Source organism: Mauremys mutica, chromosome 5 (genome assembly GCF_020497125.1).
Source record: "Mauremys mutica isolate MM-2020 ecotype Southern chromosome 5, ASM2049712v1, whole genome shotgun sequence".
Classification (NCBI taxonomy): Eukaryota; Metazoa; Chordata; order Testudines; family Geoemydidae; genus Mauremys; species Mauremys mutica.
The window spans coordinates 73,559,454-73,585,289 of record NC_059076.1 but is presented as its reverse complement, the minus strand read 5'-3'; the positions used below and the strand labels follow the sequence as shown (position 1 = coordinate 73,585,289).

Sequence of the window (25,836 nt, the reverse complement as noted above, 5' to 3'; positions counted from 1 at the left end):
AATAAGAAAGTGTTATTTACTCCTTCTCATAGCACAAGAATTAGAGGTCACCAAATGAAATTAATAGGCAGCAGGTTTAAAACAAAAGCAAGTATTTTTTCACACAACACACATCAACCTGTAGAACTCCTTGCCAGAGGATGTTGTGAAGGCCAAAACTATAGCAGGTTTCAAAAAAGAACTAGATAAATTCATGGAGGGTAGGTCCATCAATGGCTATTAGCCAGGATGGGCATCAATGGTATCCCTAGCCCCTGTTTGTCAAAAGCTGGAAATGGGTGACAAGGAATGGATCACTTGATGATCACTGGATCATTTGATGTTGTGTTCATTCCCTCTGGGGCATTTGGCATTGGCCACTCTCAGAAGACAGGATACTGGGCTAGATGGACCTTTGGTCTGACCCAGTATGGCTGTTCTTATGTTCAAACTAGGATGAGTTCAATCTTTCCGCAGTGGTTATATCATCCCACTGGTTGTGTTTTTTGTGTAGCAGAAGAGTCACTAAAAAGGTAATGGTGTCAGAGTTAGACCCCTCAATGTTAGTCACTGGGGAAAATGAAAGGTACTTCTTTTCTAAGGTGGGGGTCTCTTGGACCCCAAACACACATTTAAATAAAAAACATGATAGGCAAACCACCACTGCTTCTTTCTTTAAGTATTTTCATACTGATGACAAGACCACCTGGTATTGCCTGGCTAAAGGAGAGAAGATATTTCATATGGTTTTAATTAAGCCACAACTTTATTATTAGAAGTGTGGGACTACTCAACAGATAGAAGTGTACAGCACAGGTAACCCCATGTTCATTCAATATGTACCTGGGTGTTTCTGCCAGCCCCTCTCTTTTTCCATCCAGGTCTTCCAGACAATCCATTGCTGGGACCTTACCATCACCCCTCTTGAACGAGGGTTAAGGTGGGCTATAAGGAAGGGGGGTGGCTCGCTGCTATGCCAGTCAAGGAGCCCCAAGCCTCCCCACTCCCAATTCTACTCCTTTAACAAACACCTCCTTTTTAAGTCCTTTACCAAGCCATTTATCTGGTCACTGTATCCCTTCACTATGGAGTACCTGCACTGGACATCCGCCCCCCACTTACATCATGAGTTGTGACATCATAGCTTAACTTCCTTCCTTAGCATAGCATAGCAAAGCCCCCTTTAAGGAGAAGGCAGAAAAAAAACAACCCTACCTTGGCCAATCTGGTAGGCAGGGAAAAATTCCTTCCCAGCCCCCCTAGAAAGGAATGAATGACTAGTGTGATGCCCACAGCAGGTCCTGACAAAACCTGGCATTTTGCCACCTCAAGGGGAGGGAGGGTGGGTGCTATTTTGGCTGGTCCAGGGAAAAGAGGCTTCCTCCCATTACGCTTGCCCTTTTTCAACTCCCCAGCCCTTCTGGTCCCTGGAGATGAGTCAGCATGACCCACTCCCCATTTTGCAGCAACCTCTGAGCCTCTTCCCCCACACTGCCCATAAAGCGCTACTGCCCTTCCCCTGGAAAGCTGGAGAATGCCCCCTGCCCTGCTGAAGGTGTGGTGTGGTCATTGGCTTTGTCTGTATACCTGTTGTAGTGTTAGTGTAGTGAAAAACATCACTCAGAAGGTATTGGAGTCAGTTAGAACCCAAATTAATTGTGCAGGTATTCCTGCATGAGATTGTTTTTATTTTGAGGAAGCAGTTATGATATAATTATATGAATCTTGCAGCATTATTTCTATCATCGTAGTTTCAATAGTTTTTGTTTTTCATTAAAATGCACTGAAAAGGTCTTGAGAGACAGACCTCAGATAACATTGGTCTCATGTATCACAGTTGTCCAGGAAATTGAGTTTCTTTGAAGATGACACTGAAATTGATTTTCTGGGACGCCTACAACACTTGCTAGTTGCTAGGAAGAGTTTCTAGGGAGGCCACGATTGTCAGATAATATTTTTGGCAAGACCAGACTTGGCAGATGCTGTTGCTGGGGCAAAGACAAAGTGTTGCATTACATGTGCACATTGCATGTCGGATTGCAGATATCTGCAGCTTGTTGAATCCCGCATGCCATAATAAATCTTAGAGTAAGAGATGGATGTTTCTCAGTGATATAGGTACAGAAATGGTGAAACCACTGATGCAGGAAAGAAACACTGCTGCCTTGCCTCAGGCCTGTAGGGAAGCAGTGTCTAGCATGCCGATACTGATCCAGAGCCTAAGAAAGAAGAACTATGTAATATATTTCCTCAGAATGAGAAAAACATACCAAAAATGTGCTTTGTATGTTCAGAACATATATCACCTATTTGCTCCATTTGTTCAAAGCAGTAGGCCATTTACTGCCACTTTGGTGCATTTGTGCCTTTTATATTGTTATTGTTGCTCTGTTGCTATCTATTTTCATTGTATAAACCTAGGATAAGTTAGACTCCAACACAAGCACTGTGTAGTGTGCTTCTGAACCTAGGAAAATTTTAAATTGTTCATAGTTTTAGAGTTCACTGGTAACAAAGGCAGTTTTAAATGCATCCAATGTGTTTTTTTCCAATTCTGACATACTCCAAAAACAGGTAGATGATTTTCGGTCCAATACAAGGTTTAAAAGAAATAAGTAATGAGACTTGTATGTAATAAAACATATCACTTGATTTTTTTTTTAACCATGGCATCCTGAGAGCTCTGTGCATCATATGATTGCACAGCCACTAACTTTGCTGTGAAATCTAATTCCTGCTTCAGAACTTTCTCTCAGAATGTATTTATTTTAAATTTACATTGTCAACATTTATAGCTGTAAATATAACTTTTGAAAATATAAGCCAAAGGCAAATCAATTCATCAAGCTCTGTCTGAGTCTGCAAATGGCCAGAAACCAAAGCTTTTAGAGAGGTGCTTATTGTTCCATTATTCTCAAAATATTGTCAACTTTGAAACCCACCCCAATGATTTAACTGCTGTTAGTTATTCACTGCTTATCATTTTAGCAGCAACATCCAGTTAAAGTGCTTGTCCCACAATGCAAACTGTCTCCCATCACCCTCCTGAGTCCCCAGCCTAGCTGTTAAAACCTCTAGCTTCCCCCGACACAATTCTTTCCAAGACACAGCTATGGATTAAAGGTAATAAAGGTAATAATTGAGATATACCAATCTCCTAGAACTGGAAGGGACCTTGAAAGGTCATCGAGTCCAGCCCCCTGCCTTCACTAGCAGGACCAATTTTTGCCCCAGATCCCTAAGTGGCCCCCTCAAGGATTGAACTCACAACCCTGGGTTTAGCAGGCCAATGCTCAAACCACTGCATATTGAAAAAATTGAGAATCAAATATAATAAAGAAAAACCTTTGAAGTTGATACAGAAATTTCCAGTCTGCTGCACCAGTGTGCTGCAGAAACCCTGGGGTCTTGCCACTGAAGATGGGAAACTGATTTAGAAAAAAAAGCTGAAAAACATGTTTTTGGTGACTGTAAATAGAACATTTTACACACAGACATGTACACAGCCCAGTTCCTATTTATGTCTTTCAGTATAGAAAACACCAGAAAAGCAAACAGCTTGAAAAAAAATCACTGACTGCTCCCTATTGATTTAATCTGTCAGCTTCTAGTTGTTACATGTGTTTGGAAAATTAATCTAAGATTTCTGATACATTTAGAAGGACTAGGCAGGGAATGTGGGTGGGGGGGCAGGCGCAGGGGTGCATAAAGGCAGACCTTTTGCATCACATAATGAGTTGGTGGACATGATTCGTTTCATTTTCCTGAAATGGGCTGAGCTCAGTAGTTTGGGAACACCTTAGTTTATATGGGCCTGATTCAGCACACACCAAAGATCAATCTCTGGTTTCTGCACTGCATAAAACTTGATGTACATTTCAACACACCCCTCAGCTGTATGAGCAAAATGGTAGTTTAAAGGTAAAATCAAAGCAGTGTTCTAAGAGGTTTGTTTCAATAATCCTCAATAAGGAGAAATACAGAAAACATTACTTTTGAAATAGTATATTTATAAATAAAAGAAATTGTTTTTTTGGGGGGCAAGACGGAGAGGCAGAAGAGCAGTAATTAAACTATCACAGCTAGAAATCCATTACATTAAAACTTACCTTGATACCAAAGGTGAAGACTGTCATAATTATTTTAAATATAAGTGCTAAACACAGCTGCCATATAGCTGAATAAACTCCAGTGCCTGCTGGACGATCAGGAATATCTACTATCTTACTGGCATTCATGTCATTTCTGTAGTCACAAAGAGAGGAAGATTCTAACGGCCCACAGTCTGTGAAGAGCTCTTTAATAAGCTCACTGGTGTTGAGCCTTGTGTATGGATTAGGAAAGGCAATGACAGCTGTTATTGCTGCAACAATGATGACCTCCAGGACAGGATATTTCCCAAATTTTGTTGATTTGCGTCGGCGACACCAGGCGATGTTTGCACGGATGAAAAATGCTCCCCACAGCCCACCAAACACCCCCAGAAGAATGAATGGAAACAGTTCAAAAAGGTACCAAGGGGTGTGGTATTCCACATAAAAAAGGACAAGACGGCTGTTACCAAAAGGATTGATGGATCTCAAAACAAATGCAGCCACTAAAGCAGCAAAAAAGGACCTCCATAAAGTTTTCAGTGGGAAATAATAACTGACCTGCAATGGGGACAAGTTAGAATTACTGGCAATTCATTTTAAAAACATTTCAAACTATTCTAAAGTGAACTGAAAATAATAGCATATTCCATTGTTGCTCAGGCTGTTTATGCTAAATATGTGCACACTGTTATCAATCAATTGTAATAATGGCATTTATGTTCATCATTTTACATTTTTAAAGAGCTTTAAAACATTTCATACTCTTATTGTGTCACCCTCATGGAACATTGCAAAAGCAACACTGAAACCGCCAGCATTTTAAGACTGAGTTGGGCAAAATTCCCAGTAACTGTTACATTAAAACAGTTTTAAAGTTGCTGTGTTTTAAAATATTTTAACAACCAGAACAATGGTCTCTATGCTTTCAGCTTTGGTCTTGGGCATGCACAATATTCGACTATGTGTCCACTAGTCTTTCTTCTCTAAAATTTACTGCTATTGCTAACACTGGGTCAAGCACCACTGGAGGTAGCAAGAGTGGAAACGCTAATGTAGAGGTCAAGTACCTACTAACATTCTGAGCACTATGGCCAAGATTTTCAAAAATGGATACCTAACATTTGACTTGTAAACCAATATTTAGGCATTTAAATAAGTAGCCTGATTTTCAAAAGCATTAATTACCCAAAACCTGCCAAGTTGATTTTTTTTCTTTTTTAAGACTAGAGAAGTTCTTAGAATCTTTTAGCAACAAGGCAGAAAGATCCCTTGGCTTCTGTCCTTCAGGTCAAAGGTTCTCAGAGTTTTCAGTAAAATACTACAGCAGCATTCAGACTCTGGCTATGGGTCTTCATTTGAAATGCTACAGCCAGACAGCTGCAGTGAACTGAACTATTGTAGCACTTTAGTGTAGACACTCATTACAGTGATGGGGAAGGGGGCTTGCCTGTCAGCATAGTTAACCCACCTCCCTGAGAGGCAGTAGCTAGGTCAATGGAAGAATTCTTTCGTCAACCTAGCACTGTCTACACCAGGGGTTAGGTTGGCTTAACTATGTCACTCATGAGAATGGATTTTTCACATGCCTGAGTGACGTAGCTGGGTTGAGCTAACTTTTGAGTGAAAACCTGCCACAGGTTCTTTAAATTAGCTGTAAGGAGATAATCAGAAAGATAATAATGATCTAAATAATGCTCCTGCATCTCCCAAATACATATTTCTAGATTGGTATTCTGGTTTGTATTCCTGAGGGAGAATTTCATTTGCTTGGCAGTCAGTTTTATAGCATACTTGGTTTGTGATTATAATGTACTCCACTGTATGGAGGCTTTAAAATCAAATTGAACATTTAAAGTTTGTTTTAACTAAATTGGCAAATGAGTTTTTAAATGGTCTGTTGGCCCAATGCAAGCAAAATAAGTAGTAGGAACCAAACCATTATTCCCCCCTCCTTTTCTTTTAAATTAAACATGATATGTTCCCAGTGTCAGGAAACAATAACATTAGAAAGACATTAACAGGAAAGGCATAATTGATGCTAATCTGCACTATCTATAACAGACTAAATCAAAAAGGCTCTCACACCAGCAGATTTTTTTAATGTAAACTGTAGGGGAGGAAAAAGCAGGAAAGCAATTGCACGAAAAACCTAGACAATTTCAAGTCCATATAGGTACTTATTTTCTTTTTCTTTCTTCCTTGGGAGGGGGGAAGGAAGAACCTGACTTTTGAATTGTCAACAACAACATTTAGTTTAACTCTATCCATTTGTGAGCTATAAGCTGCAATAAAGGAATCTGCTTCTCTCCAGAAAAAATAAAACAGTAATGAAGAAATGTTGGCCTACAACAGTCACCTGAAACAAAATGCTTTGAGGGGTTTGCCCATGCCAGAACTCATAATACTGAATTGACTTAATCAAGGCAATACATTGGATGAAGAAAAATTTCCAGAACGACCAATGCGGATTAGTCTCCAGACCATAGTGTAAAAAACTACTTCTCAAACTGTGGGCCAAGAAGCTCTCCTTAAGGTGCTGAGAAAGTGGCTTCATGAAGAGCTCACTGCAGGATCAGGGCCCACAAGAGGAGCTTCTGTTACAAAAGGCTCCACAGAAGAAAAAGGTTGAGACTACAGGTGTTAAAACATCCATTTTTAAATATATTTCCTTCCGTGCTGTCTCTTTACATACCTCCTCCAAACTAAAAAGGACGCCACCAATTGGGGCACCAAAGGCTACTGATACTCCTGCTGCTGAAGCAGCTGATAACACCTAGAAAAGAAGAATGGGGTGGTTTTATTTTTGTTTGTGATGCATTTTAAAAACAAAAAGTAGAAATTTATTCTTATGCTATACCACTAACTACAGTCAACAGATTTATATGACACTAAAAACCTAAGAACCCTAATATATGGACTGATAACTTTCTTCCTATCTTCCTCTTAAGGACCCAAATCCTTACTCTGCCCACTCATTCCCACATGGCCATTTCAGCTTCTTCTGCCCATATATTGCTTCTCTCTTCTTCACAGTTGTACTTCCTCCCAACTTTTCATGAGACCACAGCTATGTGTATTGCCTAATTGCCTCTCTGCACTGCCTGTGGGATTGGAACCAGAGATGGAAAAAACCACAGAGAGTTGCAATCATATGAGCAACTGTGAAAGGGAAGTAGGTTCTGAATGCAATAAATGTACAGTAGGAAATCTAGCCAGTGGTAGAGCCATTATTATGGAAGTACAACTATTTTAATTAATAGCTCTTGACATAATGATTGGCTAACCGAAATTAACAGACACCCAAGATGGAGGAAGTTGACTACTCAGGTCTCGGAGTCCAGCAGCAAAGTTCAGGAATGGAGCAATGAGCAAGCCCTACCATTAAAATAAATTCAGAATAAAACGTGGGAGGGAGAGAATAGTAGTAACAGAATTCACTGGTAGTAAATCTAGATGAGATTCTGGAGATGGCAGAGGTTCTCGGATACTTTTGAAAAATTAATGCAACGTAGAAGATACCCTCCCTTCTCTTTCAATTTGGTCAGATCAGTTAGACCTTTTCCATCAATCCTGCACTTCTGGATGCCTGAATATTTTGCCCCTTCAATCTGCTAGACAATATGCTGGTAAAATACAGTGTATTTCCTTCATTTTTCTTTCTTCTACTTTTTTTCCTGACTTCTGTTTTCTCTCCTTTTTCTTCTTATGCAGTTTCTCTTCTCTATTTCACTTCACTTATTTTCTTTCCCCTTCCCCTCCAGCCCCACCACAATCTCCTCCAACCTATTTCCAACCTTCCCTTATTGCCCATTCTCTCAACCTAACCCTCTCTGACAAACTGGTTCCCCTCTCCCACACTTCGCTGTTCACTGAGTTCTCCCTCATTGTGTCCCCCAAAACTCAAGTCTATTAACCCGGCCTGTTGACCCTCCACATCTCTCCCCCTTCCCTACTCCAAGTCCTGACTCTACTTCTCCTTTTCCAATTCTTGTACATTACCAGGTCTGCTTTAAAGATCCTGTAGTACAGTAACTCCTCACTTAACGTTGTAGTTATGTTCCTGAAAATTGTGACTAAGTGAAACGATACTAAGTGCCCTAAAGACCCGCGGCAGGGGGTCCTTCAGCCCTGGGACCCGCCGCCGACCTGCAATTAGGCGATGGGGGCCCCCCGCCACCGAAGACCCCAGACCCCCTTAATCCTCTGGGCGGCCCTGGGTCTTTTGTTCTGGTTAAAAAAATTTCCCTGGAACCTAACCCCCTCATTTACATTAATATATACACATACATACATACATACATACACACACACACACACACACAATAAGTTTTAAACAATTTAATACTGGTACACAGCGATGATGATTGTGAAGCTTCGTTGAGGTGGAGGAGTCAGAGGGTGGGATATTTCCCAGGCAATGCCTTACTGCTAAATGAACTAGCAATTGACTGAGCCCTCAAGGGTTAACTCTCACAACACTCTACAAGGCAGCAGGAAAGGAGGGAGGGCAGACAGAGACACACACCTTGTGTGTGAGAGAAAAGGTGCACATTTCCCCTTTAAGTAGCTGACCCTAGGCTTAAGTACACTGCCTTGTTAATTAAATCAGCTTGCTGAGACCTGAGACCTGCAGCTACTGCCTAGAAGCAACCTTGTCCCCCCTGCTCTATGGAAGATGGGATAAGTGGGGTGCAGGAGCTGGGGGGAGGGGGAGACACCCTGACATTAGTCCCCCTTCCCCCATACAACAAGCAGGAGTCTCTGGGAGTAGCTCCAAGGCAGAGGGCAGGAGCAGCACATGGCAGTGGAGGGGAGGGACAGCTGCTGCACAGGGAACTTAGGGGACTGGGGAGCTGATAGTGGGGCTGCTGGTCCACCTTGGTTCCAACCACCCACCAGCTAGCTGCAAGGACTGCTCTTCCTGCAAGCAGTGGACAAAATAGACGGCTGCCAAAGACACTAGAAGGGAGCATTTCACGACTTTAAATGAGCATGTTCCCTAATTGATCAGCAACTTAACATCGAAACAACATTAACTGGGAGGACTTTAAGTGAGGAGTTCCTGTATTTACAATATAATCAGACAAAACAGACAAAGAGTGGGAAAATTATTCCCATTTTTACAGATTAACTGACCCACGGAGAGATTAAGTGATTTGCCCAGGGTTACAGAGGCATTCTGGGCTAGAGCTGGGAATTGAAGCCAGATCTCCTGAGTTCCAGACCAGTGCCTACTCCACAAGACTAACCTCCTCTAGTGGTATGGGAGATAAACATACAGAACTACAGCATGGGTGGCAGAATTTAGAGAATTTTTTCCTGTTAAAATATGGGAGATGCTATTGAAAAGTAGGATTATGCTGCAAAAAAAAAATCGGGATATCTGGCTACCTTCTGACACTGAACTTGCTTCTGTTAATATGGCATTAGCTGCAATGCAAATTGGTTTCTCTAAATTGTTCCATGGCCAGCAGGGACTGGAAGAGCTGCACAGGACTGTGGTCACCAGAGCAAAGGGGACACAAGTCTTGAGTAACTTCATTTACTCCTCTGCCTCAGCAGTTTGTTAGCGAGTTCAGAGGTAAATCCATAGTGCTCCTCATTGTCTAAAAGAACAGTTGTTATAATGTGGGGTCTAGAAGATGGAGTGTAAAGCAACACTGAACATGGATGAGAGAGAAGGGAAGGATTTTTCAGGGCTCTGACAAAAACGTAGCTAACTTTTGGTGGGGTGTGGTGATCCCTGATCTGAGAATATAATGATTAATAATCCAAACCTATACAATAGCTAAAAGAACACATGACATGTTTTAGGCTTTGTTTTAATCAAAGGATTTTCATGCTTTACCAATCTTTTGATTATGGGAATTTATTGTAAAACTGTATCCTTTTTTATGCAATAGGTAAAAGATTTTAAGAGGAACTTACCTCCCTTTTTTTAGCTTCATTTGTACTGTACTTTGGAAAGAGGTAGGAAAAAATATTCCCACAGCAACAGGCAACATGTACCAGAGGACCCTCCTTTCCTAAACTCAAACCTGATGCTACAGCCAAGACTAAAGTGATGGTTTTTATCATCAAGGTCCATTTGCCCAAGTAACCTCGGATGATGAAGCCGCTCAAAATAGTTTTAATCTAGAAGGAAAAAATACTCCATGTTAGACTTCATTTTTCTTAGAACACATGCTACTTTTATGTTTATAAGCTATTATCTATAATTTTAGAATCACAACTTAAAAATTACTTGATTGGAAAGATTTTTACCTGCTGAACTTTAAAACAGGTTAAACTTTTGAGTGCTATTTGCACTCTGTTTGCCAGAAGCATATAATTCACATTGCATACAGTACAGTTACACTATACTTTAAGGAGATAGATCTATACCTAATTCAGCAAAATATAACAACTCTATTCATTATACTGAACAGAAAATAAACCTGCAGTAAATTACAAGATTGCATTAAATAAAGAGTTTTGTAATGTGACCTGACAAATGCAGATCATAAAATTCCTGCAACAGAAACAAACTCACTGTGAAAACTTAAACTCAGAGATATCAGTTAATTATTTACAGATGTTTTAATTATAATAATATACTGTTTTTGCCAATGTCACCCGTCCCTATATTCTCCCCTATGTTTTATTCTAACTGCACACAATATCTAAGAGCAATGGCTTGATATACTGATGAGGAAGACCAGTTGTTTTCACTAGAAAAGAGTTTATATTTTTCTAATATATTACTTTGCCTCATAATTGCTTTGTCATCATACCTGAAAAAAATCTATATTGTCTATTCATCACAGTAAAGAAGAATACATACATGACTGAGCACTGCAAAATATTCTGGTCAGTTGTGCACATAAAGTAAAGGTTTGTAGAGTAAATTTAGACTGATTTGGAATTTGGCTTTTGGACCTCAGATCCCTACATATTTGAGGAAATACAGAACACTTAGAAACAAACAAGTACAAATTCTCTTAGAATTACTAGAAGGGTCATGCTACTGACCAATTTTTATAATTTTGAAGTTAGAAAATGGCAAAGAATAGTTGTAAAAATAACAAGATTTCACTATTTTTGACCAAACATTTTTACCTTATGAAATGACTATGTCGGTTTATTTTACTAAAGAAGATTATGGCCATGCAACAAAAGATGAACTACTGCATCAAAGGACGTCATACTGTGACAATTAATTACTGTACTATCATTGCTAAACTGACAAATGGAAAAAAAAACAATCACTCACTCTTGGGAGGTTTTCAAAAGAAACCAAAGGTTTCCTGTAAATCTAAGCCAAACAGAAACTGATGGCAAAACCTGAGAATTCAAGCAATATTCTGAAACCTTTAATATCTATTTCAGTAGCGCTTAATAATGTCAATATTATTTCAATTTTAATTCTTATATTAACATAATGCATCATAGATACAGTATTCATTCTTGGCTTCCCCTTTGCCCAGAATGATAAGGCAACAAGACCTTTTATATTAGCCTTAAACTTCCATTATGATACAAAGTCTTCAGACCCTACCTCTGGAATCCCAGAGCCGCAGGCATAGGGAGCAAACACTTTCACCAGAGAAACTGCTAGGAAGGCAAAACTCAAGGCCCAGAAAATGTACATGATGTAGTTCATAATGTATGAACCTGGACCCTAAAAGTAAACAAAAAAACAATATAATTTGATTAACGTATAAACTAAATGTGTTAGACATTTCTAAACAAAAATAATCTGGAAATATTCTTGCTGCAAAAACTCTTACATATATATTCCCACACTAACAAAAGCAAAATGTTACTATGGCAAGCAAATATTAGTTTTGTTTGAAACACCCTGAAGTCATTACATTAAGTAAACTGCAGTAAAACCTGAGCTATACAAGTTTTTGTAAGAGGTATGCTGCTAGAAAAGATCAATAAAACCAACTCATTTTTAGCTTTATTAATACAAGTCTTATTTTTGGTTATTTTCAATAAAAAGAAAATACTGCTAAAAATTTAGCATATATATAAGCACAATCAGAAATACAAATTCTCATGCTCTCATTTAAAAGATGAGCCTTTTATTTCTTTATTAAGAGACATATCTATTGTGCTTATCACTATAGTATCTGAGCAGTTCACAAGTATTAATTAAGCATCATAACTCCCCTGTCAGTTGATTAACTATTATCCCAATTTTACTGATAAGGAAAATGAGACAGAGGGAGGTTGAGACCTTGATCCTGTAGGCGGCTCTGCACAGGAAGACCCCCCTACGCCCATGTGCAGCCCCACTGAAGAATACTTGCATAGAGTAGCTTGCAGGATCAGGGCATTTGGCCCTGTTTAGACTAAAGAGATTTTGCTGGGATAGCTAGGTCAGCAAAAATCACCTAGTGCAGATACAGTTATACTGACATAAAAGTGATTTTGCTAATATAACTTATTCTGGTTTGGTGAGTGAAGTACCCTGTACTGGCAAAAGCACTTTTATGCCTGTATAACTACACTGAGGCTTTTGTAAGCACTAGGCTGCAAAATAAATAAATAAAATAAATAACTACTTTACCCAACACACCCATGTCAGCAAAACTTCAGTGTAGATCTGCCCTACACGATTTGCCAAAGCTTACACAGAAAGATTGTGAAAGAACCAATAAAAGAACCCACATCTCCAGATTCTCAGTTTAGTGCCTTACCTTAAGACCACCCACCCTTTCTCCCTGTCTCTTAATCCTCACCAAAATAACTAAATAAGCCCTTCACTAAAGGGTTATACTTACCTCTGCTTGACCAATTATTAGTTCCGCCCATGTTTTCCACTGTGGACATTTGTCTCTCTCTTCAAATGTTGTCTCATTTGATCCCCAACAACACTGTTCATGGTTAAACCACAAAGCACTAAGGCAAATGCCTTCCTTTAAGTCAGTCATCCAATCAGCAGCAATGTCTATCAACCCTGCCAATGCCCCTATTGAACAAACAGTTATGTATTAGCTTCTGGCAATTTTAAAAACTCAAGAAAAACAGTGACATCCATTGACATACCCTAAAAGAACAGGCAAACAAAGTAACAGAAATGAGGGAAAATATAGAAAATTTGCTGTCAAATACAGTTAACTGAGTTTGTGTACAGATCCAGTTTGCAATGAGGATAAGCTAACTTTTGTTCTAGAACAGTGGTCTCCAAACTTTTTTGATCACGCACCCCTATTAGTAAATAATTTTTGAGCACGCACCCCCTGTCGCACTAGCTCTACCATTTTTGCCAAAGTAAAAAACCAACCAACCAACCAAACAAACAAAAAACCCCCATGCTCCTCCTGCCGCACACCCCCAAGGATCCTCTTGCGCTCCCCCGGGGGGTGCGCACCCCACTTTGGAGACCACTGCTCTAGAATTCAGTATCAGATAAATTACAAATACTCAAATTAAACAAATAATTTCCGATTATTTAAGGCACAGTTTTTCAACAGTCCAAAAAATTAAAGATGTAAAGAGACAGATGGGACTGATGTATTTTTCTGATAGAATATTTTATCCAGTGAACTGAAGCATTTTGTATCTCAACTGAATCATAACAGCAAACACAAACACCAGTAACAATTTATTCTTAGCTTACCAAAAATATAATTAAAACACAAATGATACACCAAATAAAGCAAAATATTTCAAACACACTACTTGAAATAATCAACATAAAAAAACAGCCTGATCCTGTGATGCGCTGAGTACCCACAATTCCCACTGAAGTTAATGAGAGATATAGATAGTCAGCACCTCTCAAGCTCAAGCCTTTAGAGACAGGAGTCTTTGTTGCGAATGCAAGCTGAAAACTCGAGTCAAAACAAGCTCTTGAAAAACAGGCATTATTTAGTTTCAGGAAACTGCTTAAAAGAGAGAGTTAAAATGGCAATTTTACAAAAGAAGGATGGCTTCTCACGTTAGCAGTTAGAAGTTGCAGAAGAACCCAACAGTTCATTCATCTCCCATAACAAAACTATTTTATTTTTAAAAATTCATACATTTCACAACTGGAAGTAGAAAAGAGCTTCATCCAGTGTCTCTAGAGACAGACAAACAGACCCACATGGGTAAAACTGTTTTAGGGAAATACTAGTAATATTTACTAGCCCTCGGGTCATAATGAAGTCAACTGCAAAACTTTCATTGACTTCAACAGGGCCAGATTTGATCCTATACGAAGATTCAAAACATACAAACATAAAATCAGTAAACATGGTTGGAATCAAACTGCACACTGGTTGTTCAGGATGAGGATGGAGATTTGTGAGATGTAGGTGGCAGAAGAAGGTAGCTGAGATTGAGAAGAGGAACTGATAAGAAGCACAGACGGAGCGCAGAATGCTCAAACTTTTAATTTGCTTGCTTTTTTAAGATTTGTGTTGGTGAGATATCCAGTTTAGCAATTTTAATCATAGCTTCAAGTTTTTTGTACAGATAATGACTTCATTTAGACTTTGTGGCATTTTTCACCCAAAAGATCCCAAATGCTTTATACTAATTATACATACACATTTCATCTATACATACACGGGTACATATATACATGCATATGCGTATACACACATTATATATAATGAAGATACACTCATTTACATGTGATTATGCACACATACGTGGTGATTATAGACATTATACTTTGACCACCTCCTCTACACTCTGCACACTAATTCAACCCTCCTGGGATTTATTCTAGTATTTATGTAAAGCTTGTTTTGGATAATTGGGTATGATGAAGGTCATGGCTTCACATTCATAAGAACTACAGTTTTTTCAGATTATGCTAATAAAAGCCTAATAAGTCCCATAGCATCTAAAGGTGACCATACATGGTCAGGAGAACCTTAGTTGTGTGTCTTATCCTAAAAATATTTGAAAAACAAAAGATGAAATTGAGGCCAAAGGACAACGGAGTTTACTTGTTACAGCTAATATCTTGCATTAGGAACTTAGATTTCATTCATGGACATCAATCAGAAATGTTAGACTAGTCACAACTGAATGCAGCTCATGGCCTAGGAGAGTGTATCTGTCAAAACTGGAAAGTTCTAATGACTTCTCATTGATCTATCTGAAATGTGCTGATGGACTCAATCATGTTCCTAGTGAGACATGCATCCACAGCAGAAATCCCATCATCATACGGTAAATCTACAGAGCAAAAAAAGTAATTAAAACCCAGTGGCAGCAAGTCTCAGAGCCCAGGTCATTTGACTAGGGTTCACGCTGTGGGGCTAAAAATAGCAGTGTAGATGTTCAGGCTTGGGCTGGAGACTGAAACCCGGTGAGGGTCTTGGAGCAACCTGAGTGGGAATGTCTACACTGCTGTTTTTAGCCATGCAGTGCAAGCCCCATGAGTCCACATCACTTCACTCAGCTATAAGGCTCAGTGTGTAGGTGAACCCATTGTGAATACTGACACTTTGTTGGGAATCTCAAGGAAGGGAGCTAGATCTGAATGGACAGGAATAATGAACTACCACATCACCCCAAAAAAGTACGGCTCTTCTAGGCCAGGACTGAGGTACATAGTTCACTGTGAGGGAAGTTTCACCCTGGATGAAATCCTGAACCCACCGAAATCAATGACAAAAGCCCCACTGACTTCACACAACAGGAAGTTCTGGGCCCAGTGGGCTAAAAAGGTCTCTTAGGGTATGTCTACACTACGAAATTAGGTCGAATTTATATGTCTGTTTTTTAGAAATCGTTTTTACACAGTCGATTGTGTGTCCCCCCACACAAAATGCTCTCAGTGCATTAAGTCAGCAGACTGCGTCCACAGTACCAAAGCGAGCGTTGACTTCAGGAGCGTTGCACTGTGGGTAGCTATCCCACAGTTCCCGCAGTCTCTGCTGCCCATTGGAATTTTGGGTTGAGATCCCAATGCCTGATGGGGCAAAAACAGTGTCGCAGGTGGTTCTGGGTACATGTCGTCAAGCCCCCCTCTCCCTCTCTCCCTCCGTGAAAGCAACGGCAGACAATCGTTTTGCGCCTTTTTTCCTGGGTTACCTGAGCAAGCGCCATACCATGGCAAGCATGGAGCCCGCTCAGCTCACCGTATGTCTCCTGTGTGCTGGCAGACATGGGACTGCATTGCTACACAGCAGCAGCTCATTGCCTTTTGGCAGCAGACGGTACATTACGATTGGTAGCCATCATCATCGTACTCCTGGGTGCTCTTTTAGCTGACCTCGGTGAGGTTGGTCGGGGCGCCTGGGCAGACATGGGAGTGACTCAGCCAGGTCATTCCCATCTTCTGCTGAGCACCCAGGAGATGACGATGGCTAGTGGTCGTACTGCACCGTCTGCTGCCAGCCTAAGATGTAAAAGATAGATAGATGGATCAAAACAAGAAATTGACCCGATTTGTTTTGTGAAATCAACGGCCTGCTAAACCCAGGGTTTTGAGTTCAATCCTTGAGGGTGCCATTTTGTGTGACAGTTGTTTGTGTTTCTCCTTGATGCAAAGCCACCCCTTTTATTGATTTTAATTCCCTGTAAGCCATGTCGTCAGTCGCCCCTCCTTCCATCAGAGCAACGACAGACAATTGTTTTGCGCAAAACCAGGCGAGGAGGTGAGGGCAGCGCGGTGACGAGAGGGACATGGTCATAGACTTCTCACAAAGTACAGGCTGGGCAATGTGCCCCGGCAATGTGCACATCATGCTGATGAGTTCTGCAAAAACGCTGGCCAAACAGGAAATGAAATTCAAAAGTTTGCGGGCCTTTTCCTGTCTACCTGGCCAGTGCATCTGAGTTGAGAGCGCTGTCCAGAGCGGTCACAATGGAGCACTCTGGGATAGCTCCCAGAGGCCAATACCATTGAATTGCATCCACACTACCCCAAATTTGACCCGGCAAGGCCGATTTCAGCGCTAATCCCTTCGTCGGAGGTGGAGTAAAGAAATCGATTTAAAGAGCCCTTTAAGTCAAAAAAGGGCTTCGTTGAGTGGACAGGTCCAGGGTTAAATGGAGGAAACGCTGCTAAATTCGACCTAAAGTCGTACTGTAGACCAGGCCTTAATCTCTCAAAGCCTATCATTCTGGAACTTTTCAAAAGGATATTACTCACTTGATTTTTAACCTTGCTCCCCTAAAATGAGATTACACTATTAGCCTGATCCTGTTCTAGTGTTATATGAAAATAATTTTCCCCTCATTTATGCATTTACAATAATGGGGTTTTGGACAGATATCAGAACAATATAATGGTAATTGTTAGTAGAGGTACACATAAAAACACATGTACTATGGAAACTCAGGAATGATCAGAAAAGATTGGAAAAGTTATGAAATTGTATTCTATTGTCTTTACCTGATGCCAAACCAGTTAGTGTGACTACTAGCCATCCTGACCATGCATCATACAAACTTTTTGTCATCTCCCAGGCTGATTCTTTCTTCTTGCTGTTAATCTGCAAATAGAAATCATCATGTCTGTATCATTTTCTTCCCCTGTTCTTGTGGAATTTTCACAGTGCAAAAAAAGAGTGAGAAAAATGTGTTATAAACAGAAAATACAATTGTAAAAGCACAAAAATATAAAAGCCCTAAAATTATTTTGACTATATTTTTAAACAGATTTCAAATTAACAAGATTCCTTTAAAATAAAAGAAACAGCATACATTTTGGCACTCTCATAATAGACATTCAAAGTATCCTTTAAATGTCTCTATAAACTAGTCTTTTACAGGTTCCTCCCCCCGCCTTCTAAGCACCATGGGTACAAAGGCTTACACAATTTACAGTAGTTATATACATTCCACTGTTGTTCAGTGACTATAAACTCACTGCTCTAGCTTCTCAAATCCCTACCACTGAATCTAAAGAAACAACTTTTAGTTATCAACAATATTAGTTTCAATCCTCTAGGCCAACTACTATTGTGAGATCATCTTGCCTGCAGTTGAGCATATCTGGCACTCCATCGAATGGCACGTACTAGCCAGTACATCTTCAGGAACAAGATGGAGTTGTGTTAACTATCACTTATTTACAACTCAGTTATGGAAGAAAGAATTATTTAAAAATCAAAAATGCTCCACAGAAACAGATAACCCCCATGCAACTCACACAATTAGATTGCATACATGTTCTCAGATCCATTGCAAAGTTATGGTTTGGTTGGTTGTTTGTTTTTTAAAGTAATGTAGGATTTGCAGAAACAGATCAGATCAGTCTACACAGTCTATCTTGTTTCCAAAACCAACAAATACGTAGCGCTTCAGAGAAAGGACTAGACGACCGTTCAGTGTTGAACATAGAAGGAATTTCTTCCTGACTCCTGAAAGCACGCAGTTTAGCACAATGTTTAAAATTACCTTTAGTTTTTAACAGTTTCTTTAGATCAGTTAAAAAAAACAATTTCACATCTTCAAAATGCTCCCTCCCCTCCCCCCAGGTACATTAATGGGGGTCTCCCAAAAGCACAGCAATTACCTTTAAAACAGCTTATTTTCTTTTAGAGGATACAGTTTTTGCTTATTTAGAATAAAATTATACCTCAGATAAATGGCGGTATCTAATATGTCACTGGGTAATGGCCACTGCGAACCCAAATCATGAAAGCATCTGTAAGCAAAAAACTTAAGTCCCAGGGCTTACGTAAGTGCTTATGTGCTTTCCTGATGAGGCGCTGAAGGATTAAGATTTCCAGAAGAGTCCCGTATGAAGAGAGAAAAGATAGGTTTGTGGGATGGGGCAGATTTGGAAGAGGGAAATGGGAGAGAGAGACTTTCCATTTAAACTAAGGCCTGGTCTACGCAATTTTTATATTGATAACTATTTTGGTTAAGTGTATGGTTTTTTTTAATCGAAATAAGTGTATCAGTACAACTCCTAGTGTGGATGTAGTTATACCAGTGCCTCAGGGTATGTTTCTACTGCGAAATTAGGTTGATTTTATAGAAGTCAATTTTTAGAAATCAATTTTATACAGTTAATTGCGCATTAAGTCGGCGGAGTGCATCCTCACTACCGTGGCTAGCATCGACTTACGGAGAGGTGCACTGTGGGTAACTATCTCACAGTTCCCGCAGTCTCCACCGCCCATTGGAATTCTGGGTTAAGCTCCCAATGCCTGATGGGGCAAAAACATTGTCGCAGATGGTTTTGGGTACATGTCGTCAGTCGCCCCTCCCTCCATGAAAACAGCGGCTGACAATTGTTTCACGCCAGACACCAGGGCAATTAGAAGAGAACAGCAAGGCACGCTGCACATCAGAGAGGCTTTAAAAACCAGTTTCATGACTGGCCAGGCTTTGGTGTGACAGTTGTGTTTCTCCTTGATGCAATCCCCCACCCCTTTGTTGATTTTAAATTCTCTGTAAGCCAACCACCCTCCCCCCTTCGAAATAAAGTAACTATTGTTTTGAAACCAGGCATTCTTTCTTTATTAATTTAAAAAAAAAAAAAAGATCATGGACAAGGTAGCCCAGGTGGGGTGGGAGAGGAGGGAAGGATAAGGCCACATTGCTTATTGTGTTTGAATGACAGCCTTCTGTTGCTTGGGTCATCCTCTCCAGTGGAGTGGCTGGGTGCCTGGAGCCTCTCCCCCGGCGTTCTTGGGCGTCTGGGTGAGGAGACTATGGAAAATGGGGAGGAGGGTAGGCAATTATACAGTGGATGCAGCGGGGGTCTGTGCTCTTGCTGGCTTTCCTGCAGCTCCAACAGATGCTTAATCATGTCCGTTTGCTCCCCCATTAGCCTCAGCATCGCGTCCTGCCTCTGCTCTTTGCACTCACTTAATTCTTTCCTGGCCTCTGCCACTGAATGCCTCCATGCATTAAGCTGTGCCCTATCAGTGCAGGAGGACTCCATGAGCTTGGAAAACATGTCATCGCGAGTGCGTTATTTTTGCCTTCTAATCTGCGATAACCTCAGGGACGGAGATGATAGGGGAATCATAGAAACATTCTACGCTCTATGATTCTGGGGGGACTGCATAGTCACCTGTGCTGCTGAGTTCGCCGCGCTAACCAAAGAGGAAATGAAATCCAAAAGTTCCCGGGGATTTTCCTTTGTACCTAGCTAGTGGATCAGAGTTCAAAGTGGTGTCCAGAGCGGTCACAATGGAGCACTCTGGGATAGCTCCCAGAGGCCAATACCATCGATTCGCGTCCGCACTAACCCAAATTCGACCCAGCAAATTCGATTTTGGTGCTACTCCCCTCACCGGGGAGGAGTACAGAAGTCAATTTTAAGAGCTCTTTAGATCAACGGAACGGGGTTCATAGAATCTCAGGGTTGGAAGGGACCTCAGGAGGTCATCTAGTCCAACCCCCTGCTCAAAGCAGGACCAAACCCAACTAAATCATCCCAGCCAGGGCTTTGTCAAGCCTGACCTTAAAAACCTCTAAGGAAGGAGATTCCACCACCTCCCTAGGTAACCCATTCCAGTTCTTCACCACCCTACTAGTGAAAAAGTTTTTCCTAATGTCCAACCTAAACCTCCCCCTCTGCAACTTGAGACCATTACTCCTTGTTCTGTCATCTTCTACCACTGAGAACAGTCTAGATCCATCCTCTTTGGAACCACCTTTCAGGTAGCTGAAAGCAGCTATCAAATCCCCCCTCATTCTTCTCTTCTGCAGGCTAAACAATCTCAGTTCCCTCAGCCTCTCCTCATAAGTCATGTGCTCCAGCCCCCTAATCATTTTTGTTGCCCTCCGCTGGACTCTCTCCAATTTATCCACATCCTTCTTGTAGTGTGGGGCCCAAAACTGGACACAGTACTCCAAATGAGGCCTCACCAGTGCTGAATAGAGGGGAATGATCACATCCCTCGATCTGCTGGAAATGCCCCTACTTATACAACCCAAAATGCCATTAGCCTTCTTGGCAACAAGGGCACACTGTTGACTCATATTCAGCTTTTCGTCCACCGTAACCCCTAGGTCCTTTTCTGCAGAACTGCTGCCCAGCCATTCGGTCCCTAGTCTGTAGCAGTGGTTGTGTGGACGCATTCATTTTTAAATCGACCTAACGCGACTGAATTTGACCTAACCCTGTAGTGTAGACCAGGCCTTATACAAGTATAGTTTATTTCCCTTAGTGTATGGGAAGGAGCTATACTAGTATAAAAGTGTATACTGGTACAAATGCTTCCACATTTGGAGGCTGAAGGGGGGGTTGTTGTGGACATGGCCTCTGTTTTCGCTGCCTTAAATTACTGTTTGCCTTCCTAAGATATAATGCTATCACAGAAATATGATATCTTATTGACTGAGACTCCAATCCAGCAACACATGTAAGCACATGGGTGAGCTTTAAGCATGTGACTGAAGCCAATGGAATTATTCACGTTTAAAGTTATGCACATGGTTATGTGTTGCTGGATCAGATCTTAATCCCAATACACAACATTAAATAAATTTCAATTATTGTTATTGATCTCAAGTACCCGTCTGTGCCTTTCTCTGTCTTTGCACTTCTCTCGCACCCAGTCAATGGTGTGGAAGTCATCGTATGTTCCAACTCCAGGAATGGGTTCATCCAAGAGGTCCAGTAAGTGTGTTGAACTATTAATGCTTCCTCCATTTGTCATTGTATAATGAGTTCCTGTGACAGAGAAAGGATGAGAAATTATTACAGTCTGCAATAGAATAATTGTCAGTGTAAACCTTTCCCTGTAAGTGCTTTAATTATCAAAAATTTGTGTATAGACAATCTCCATTTGGGAAATTTCTACATATTAAGGTTTTTGATTGGGGGGAAAAGGGGGTGTTGTATTTTCCCCCCCAAATCACCATCTTTCTAGACGTTTTTTTCAAATTAGTAGCTTGTTCAAATATGTTAGTGTAAAAGAAAATAATAATAATAGTGAAACAGAAAATAATCAATAACTCCATCAAGAATCCAACCGGTTTATCATTCTAATGTATTTGTACTGCAACAGCACCCAAGGCGCAAGCTCCAAATCAGGCCTCACTGTGCTAGGAACAGTATGAACACACAGCACGAGACAGTGTCTGTGCCAAAAGCACTATACTTGGCCTTACCCAAAAGACCACAAAAGTTTATTATTTTAAATGTGCACATTATACATCACTATTTTAAGCACGTTAAAAAAAATAAAATAAAAGGACAGCTGTTTGGAATACCTGTATTCATTGAATTTTCTCCTCTGAAGGGCTTTGCTTAGGCCCATGGCTGTTGCTGTCAGTATTTTATTTCTGGTGTTCAGCTGCAATCTGAATTTCAGCATTGCTGACTTAATATTTCCATTGGTTAAATATTCATCAACACAGTCTGCAAGCTACTTGATTACTCTTTGTGTGGGTTCTTGAGCAAGTTCGGTAGCACATTGTGAAAAATGAGTAGCTCTCACTATTGTTTTACTACACATAATGCACTAAATTTAGGAAAACTTGGCTGTAAAAAACAAAAAATCAAAAACTGGCAGAGGCGAGGCATGTTGTCTAAAACTACTTTTAACTCACTGTTGAAACTAACTTGACTTTAAGTTGATGATGTCCCTTTAAGATTACCACTTTCTTGCCTGCATCCTTGATTACAAATGTCTTATAGCCGCTGGTTATTGTAAAACAAGCATAAGCAGTGATAAAAGTGATTAAAACTGAGAGCTGACCTAGCAGCTATATAGCAACACAGGACCCAGAAAGCAGTGTATCCAAGTCTGAGTGCCCCGTGCCCAGTCCTTACTCCCCAGTCAGGCAGAGGCTGGAAGTGCTGTATGAAAAGCAAGTCTTGTACCACTGTTTCACTACACTCCTTTTTACCTGACACATTCGGCAGCATCAGCATTCTCCCAAGATAGATGCTTCCAATGAATAGGTTGAAGGAGCACAGGAGGAGTGTGGAAGAAATAAATCAACCTTTTCTTAAACACATAACACTGACTATATAAGGGAATAGCAATCACAGCAGCAATTATTTTTTGACTCTCGACCTGTGAATTATGTTTTGCATAATTTGCACAATCTTAATGTGGAGATTGAACATAGGATCCGTTGTGCCAGTGTATCCTTTGGAAAAGTTGCTCTGTCGTGTCTTTAGAGATCAGCAAATGGAAACTAAGATCCTAGTCTATAATGCAGTAGTCAGCCCTGCTCTTCTTTATGTGCGAGATATGGGTGACATACTGAAGACATCTTAAGTGTCTGGAGTGTACCAACCTTGCTGCCTTAGGAAGATTCTCTGTATCAGGTGGGAAGACCATTGCACCAATGCCAGTGTTATCTCTGCAGCTAACATCACCAGTGTTGAGGCAAAGATTATGAAACATCAACTTCATTGGGCTGGTCACTGAGTGTGGATGGCTGATACTTGTCTTCTGAAACAAGTCCTCTTTTCTCAACTTAGTCACGGTAAGAGGACTCATGGGGGACATAGGAAACACTACAATGGCACCCTGAAAGTCTATCTTAAGAAGGGAGGCATTGACCCCACAATTTGGGAAGAGCTGGCTTGCAACAGACTGCAATGCAGTCTGCAAAACAGACTGTTTTGAAGAGGATCACTTTGCTCAAGGGGTTGCGAAATGACAAGAGGAGGAAGGAAAGGGTACAGCATCCCGGCCAGCAGTTGTGCTTTCTTTAAGCAACCACCTGTCACATACGTGGAAAAACCTGTAACACACTACTTGGATGCCTCAGTCATTTTAAGTCTCATCAATGACCACATGGCTTTTGTGAAAGAAAATGCAAGCCAGAGCCAGCAGAACAGGTGCAGAAAGCAGTTCAAGACTAGCCTAGCCAGGGCCACTCCTCTCCCCTCTCTCTCTAGACCCAAAACTATGTAAGGAAACCCCACCATTGGGGGCATTAGAACCTATGTGGAGTTACTCTTCCCCATTGTCACGTGACGTTTGAGAAACAAGCTGAAGGAGGAGCTGGTCAAAGATAGAGGGCTTCTCCACACTTGAAAGTTACTTTGGATTGAGTTTTTTTGGGATAAACTGCCTTGCCTCCACACGAGAGATTTTTTCCTCAAATTATCTGTCATTTCATTTCATATTACAGTGAAAGCTGTGTTATCTGGTACATTACCAACCGGAAAGCTCTAGAAACCAGCATTTCTGATATCTCCCAATATAAATCTTCAATAGGGTTGCCAGGTCTGGTTGTCCCTGCTGCTCCTAGGCGGAGGAACAGCCACGGAGAGCTCCGTGTGCTGCCCCCGCTCCGAGCGCTGGCTCTGCAGCTCCCACTGGCTTTGGTTCCTGGCCAATGGGAACTGCGGGGACAGCGCCTAGAGGCGGAGGCAGCACACAGAAACACCTGGCCATGCCTCTGACTAGGAGCCGAGGGACATGTTGCTGCTTGTGGGGAGCTGCCCAAGGTGAGCGCTACCCGGAGCTGGCACCCCAAAACCCTTCCTGTGCCCCAACCCCCAGCTCTGAGCCCCCTCCCACACCCAAACTCACTCCCTCCATTGGTAAAGTATAACTCTTAGTTAACCAGAATTTTTGACTAACCAGCACCCCCCCATTTCTCCAACATGCCGGACAAAGCTTTTACTGTAATTAATCCACTTTAGAAGCAGATTTACTCTAATATGGAATGAGTTGCCCCACAATAAGTTTTGTGTGACCGCATCCCCATTTTGAACTAATTGTTTTCCTTCTGGCAGTCCTCCCACTGCTATCCCACACTGCACTGCTGCACTCCTGGGCTGCAGTGTCTGTTTACTTATGTGCCCTCGTGCTCTAATTCTCTAGGGTCATCTTGACTGGATGTCATCTCCCTGATTAAACGCTGGTGTACAGCCAGATGTACCCCCTTGCAATTCCAGTTCATGGTGAGTTCACAAACCCAGAGTTACATCCCGATTATAGAAACCATGCTCCGTGTACAGATATGCACTTCCTTAGCCTTTGGGAAGGGAAGCAGGTTCAGTCCCATCGAAGAGCAGTCCCCAGAATGCCAAGAGGTACGAGAGGATATCAAATCAAAGGCAGGAGAGAGGGCACTCCTGGGTGCAGTACAGTACCACAACAAATGAAAGCCATTCTGGCAGTTATAAAAATTCCAAACACAGTAACAAGATCTTGGGAAGATACGCACCTATGAGGAGCTAGACTGAATTCTCACAAGGGAGGCCAGCACTGAATCCTGGCATGTTCTGCACAGCACCAAATAAACCCAAGTAGCTGAACAGCACTGTGAATAGGTGGGGGTTGCCCTGGATAGCCAGGATCTCATCAACTTAAAAAGCTCAGGAGCAGGCCCAGCAAGGGAGACCAGCGAGAGCCCCGAACCCAGAAAGAAAACAAGTCTGACAATGCTAGGGAGGGGACCTCTCCCTTTAAGTACTGTGTGTTTTATAGGCGGATTTAAACACTGTGTTCTCGGTACTATCATGATGCCACCAAGTTGGGCAGATATGAGCTAGGAGCTTCTCTCCACCTGCTTGGCTTTTATCTGCCCACCCTTCCCCAGCATGCAAAAAATAACATCATGCCAGAGAATTTAAGCTCGAAAGTGTTTATTTCTCTGAAACATTAAATCCCCCAAACATGTGCCCCAATATCACCACCTTCCTGTGCTGCTTAATGCTCCCTCTCGCTCCTAGTCAATTATCCTGTCCCTGCTCAAGATGGCCACACTGTGGAGGTGGGTTAAAAAGAATCCAACATATTGCATGGCAGGCACGTTTACTGTAGTATCAGATACAGAGTAAGAAAAACAGTAAGAAATGTACTTTAAAATCACAGTATGTGAGCTTTTAGCTACCTTTACATTTTATGAGGTAAATTGGGCAACAGACAAATTTCAAAATATATAG

The 25,836-nt window shown here is 41.2% G+C and overlaps 1 protein-coding gene across 6 annotated transcripts in view; it reads right to left on the bottom strand.

The window, feature by feature from the left end:
- Window positions 1–25,836, bottom strand: part of CLCN3 (chloride voltage-gated channel 3) — a 116,636-nt gene that overhangs the window by 17,455 nt on the left and 73,345 nt on the right. For all 6 annotated transcript variants that reach the window (XM_045018389.1, XM_045018392.1, XM_045018390.1 and 3 more), the window contains 7 exons: window positions 21,491–21,648; window positions 17,404–17,503; window positions 12,845–13,032; window positions 11,611–11,733; window positions 10,002–10,208; window positions 6,766–6,846; window positions 4,089–4,631 (listed from right to left, as the gene is read on the bottom strand). In XM_045018389.1, coding sequence (XP_044874324.1) covers window positions 4,089–4,631; window positions 6,766–6,846; window positions 10,002–10,208; window positions 11,611–11,733; window positions 12,845–13,032; window positions 17,404–17,503; window positions 21,491–21,648 — 1,400 coding nt within the window. The remainder of the gene's footprint in view (window positions 1–4,088; window positions 4,632–6,765; window positions 6,847–10,001; window positions 10,209–11,610; window positions 11,734–12,844; window positions 13,033–17,403; window positions 17,504–21,490; window positions 21,649–25,836) is intronic.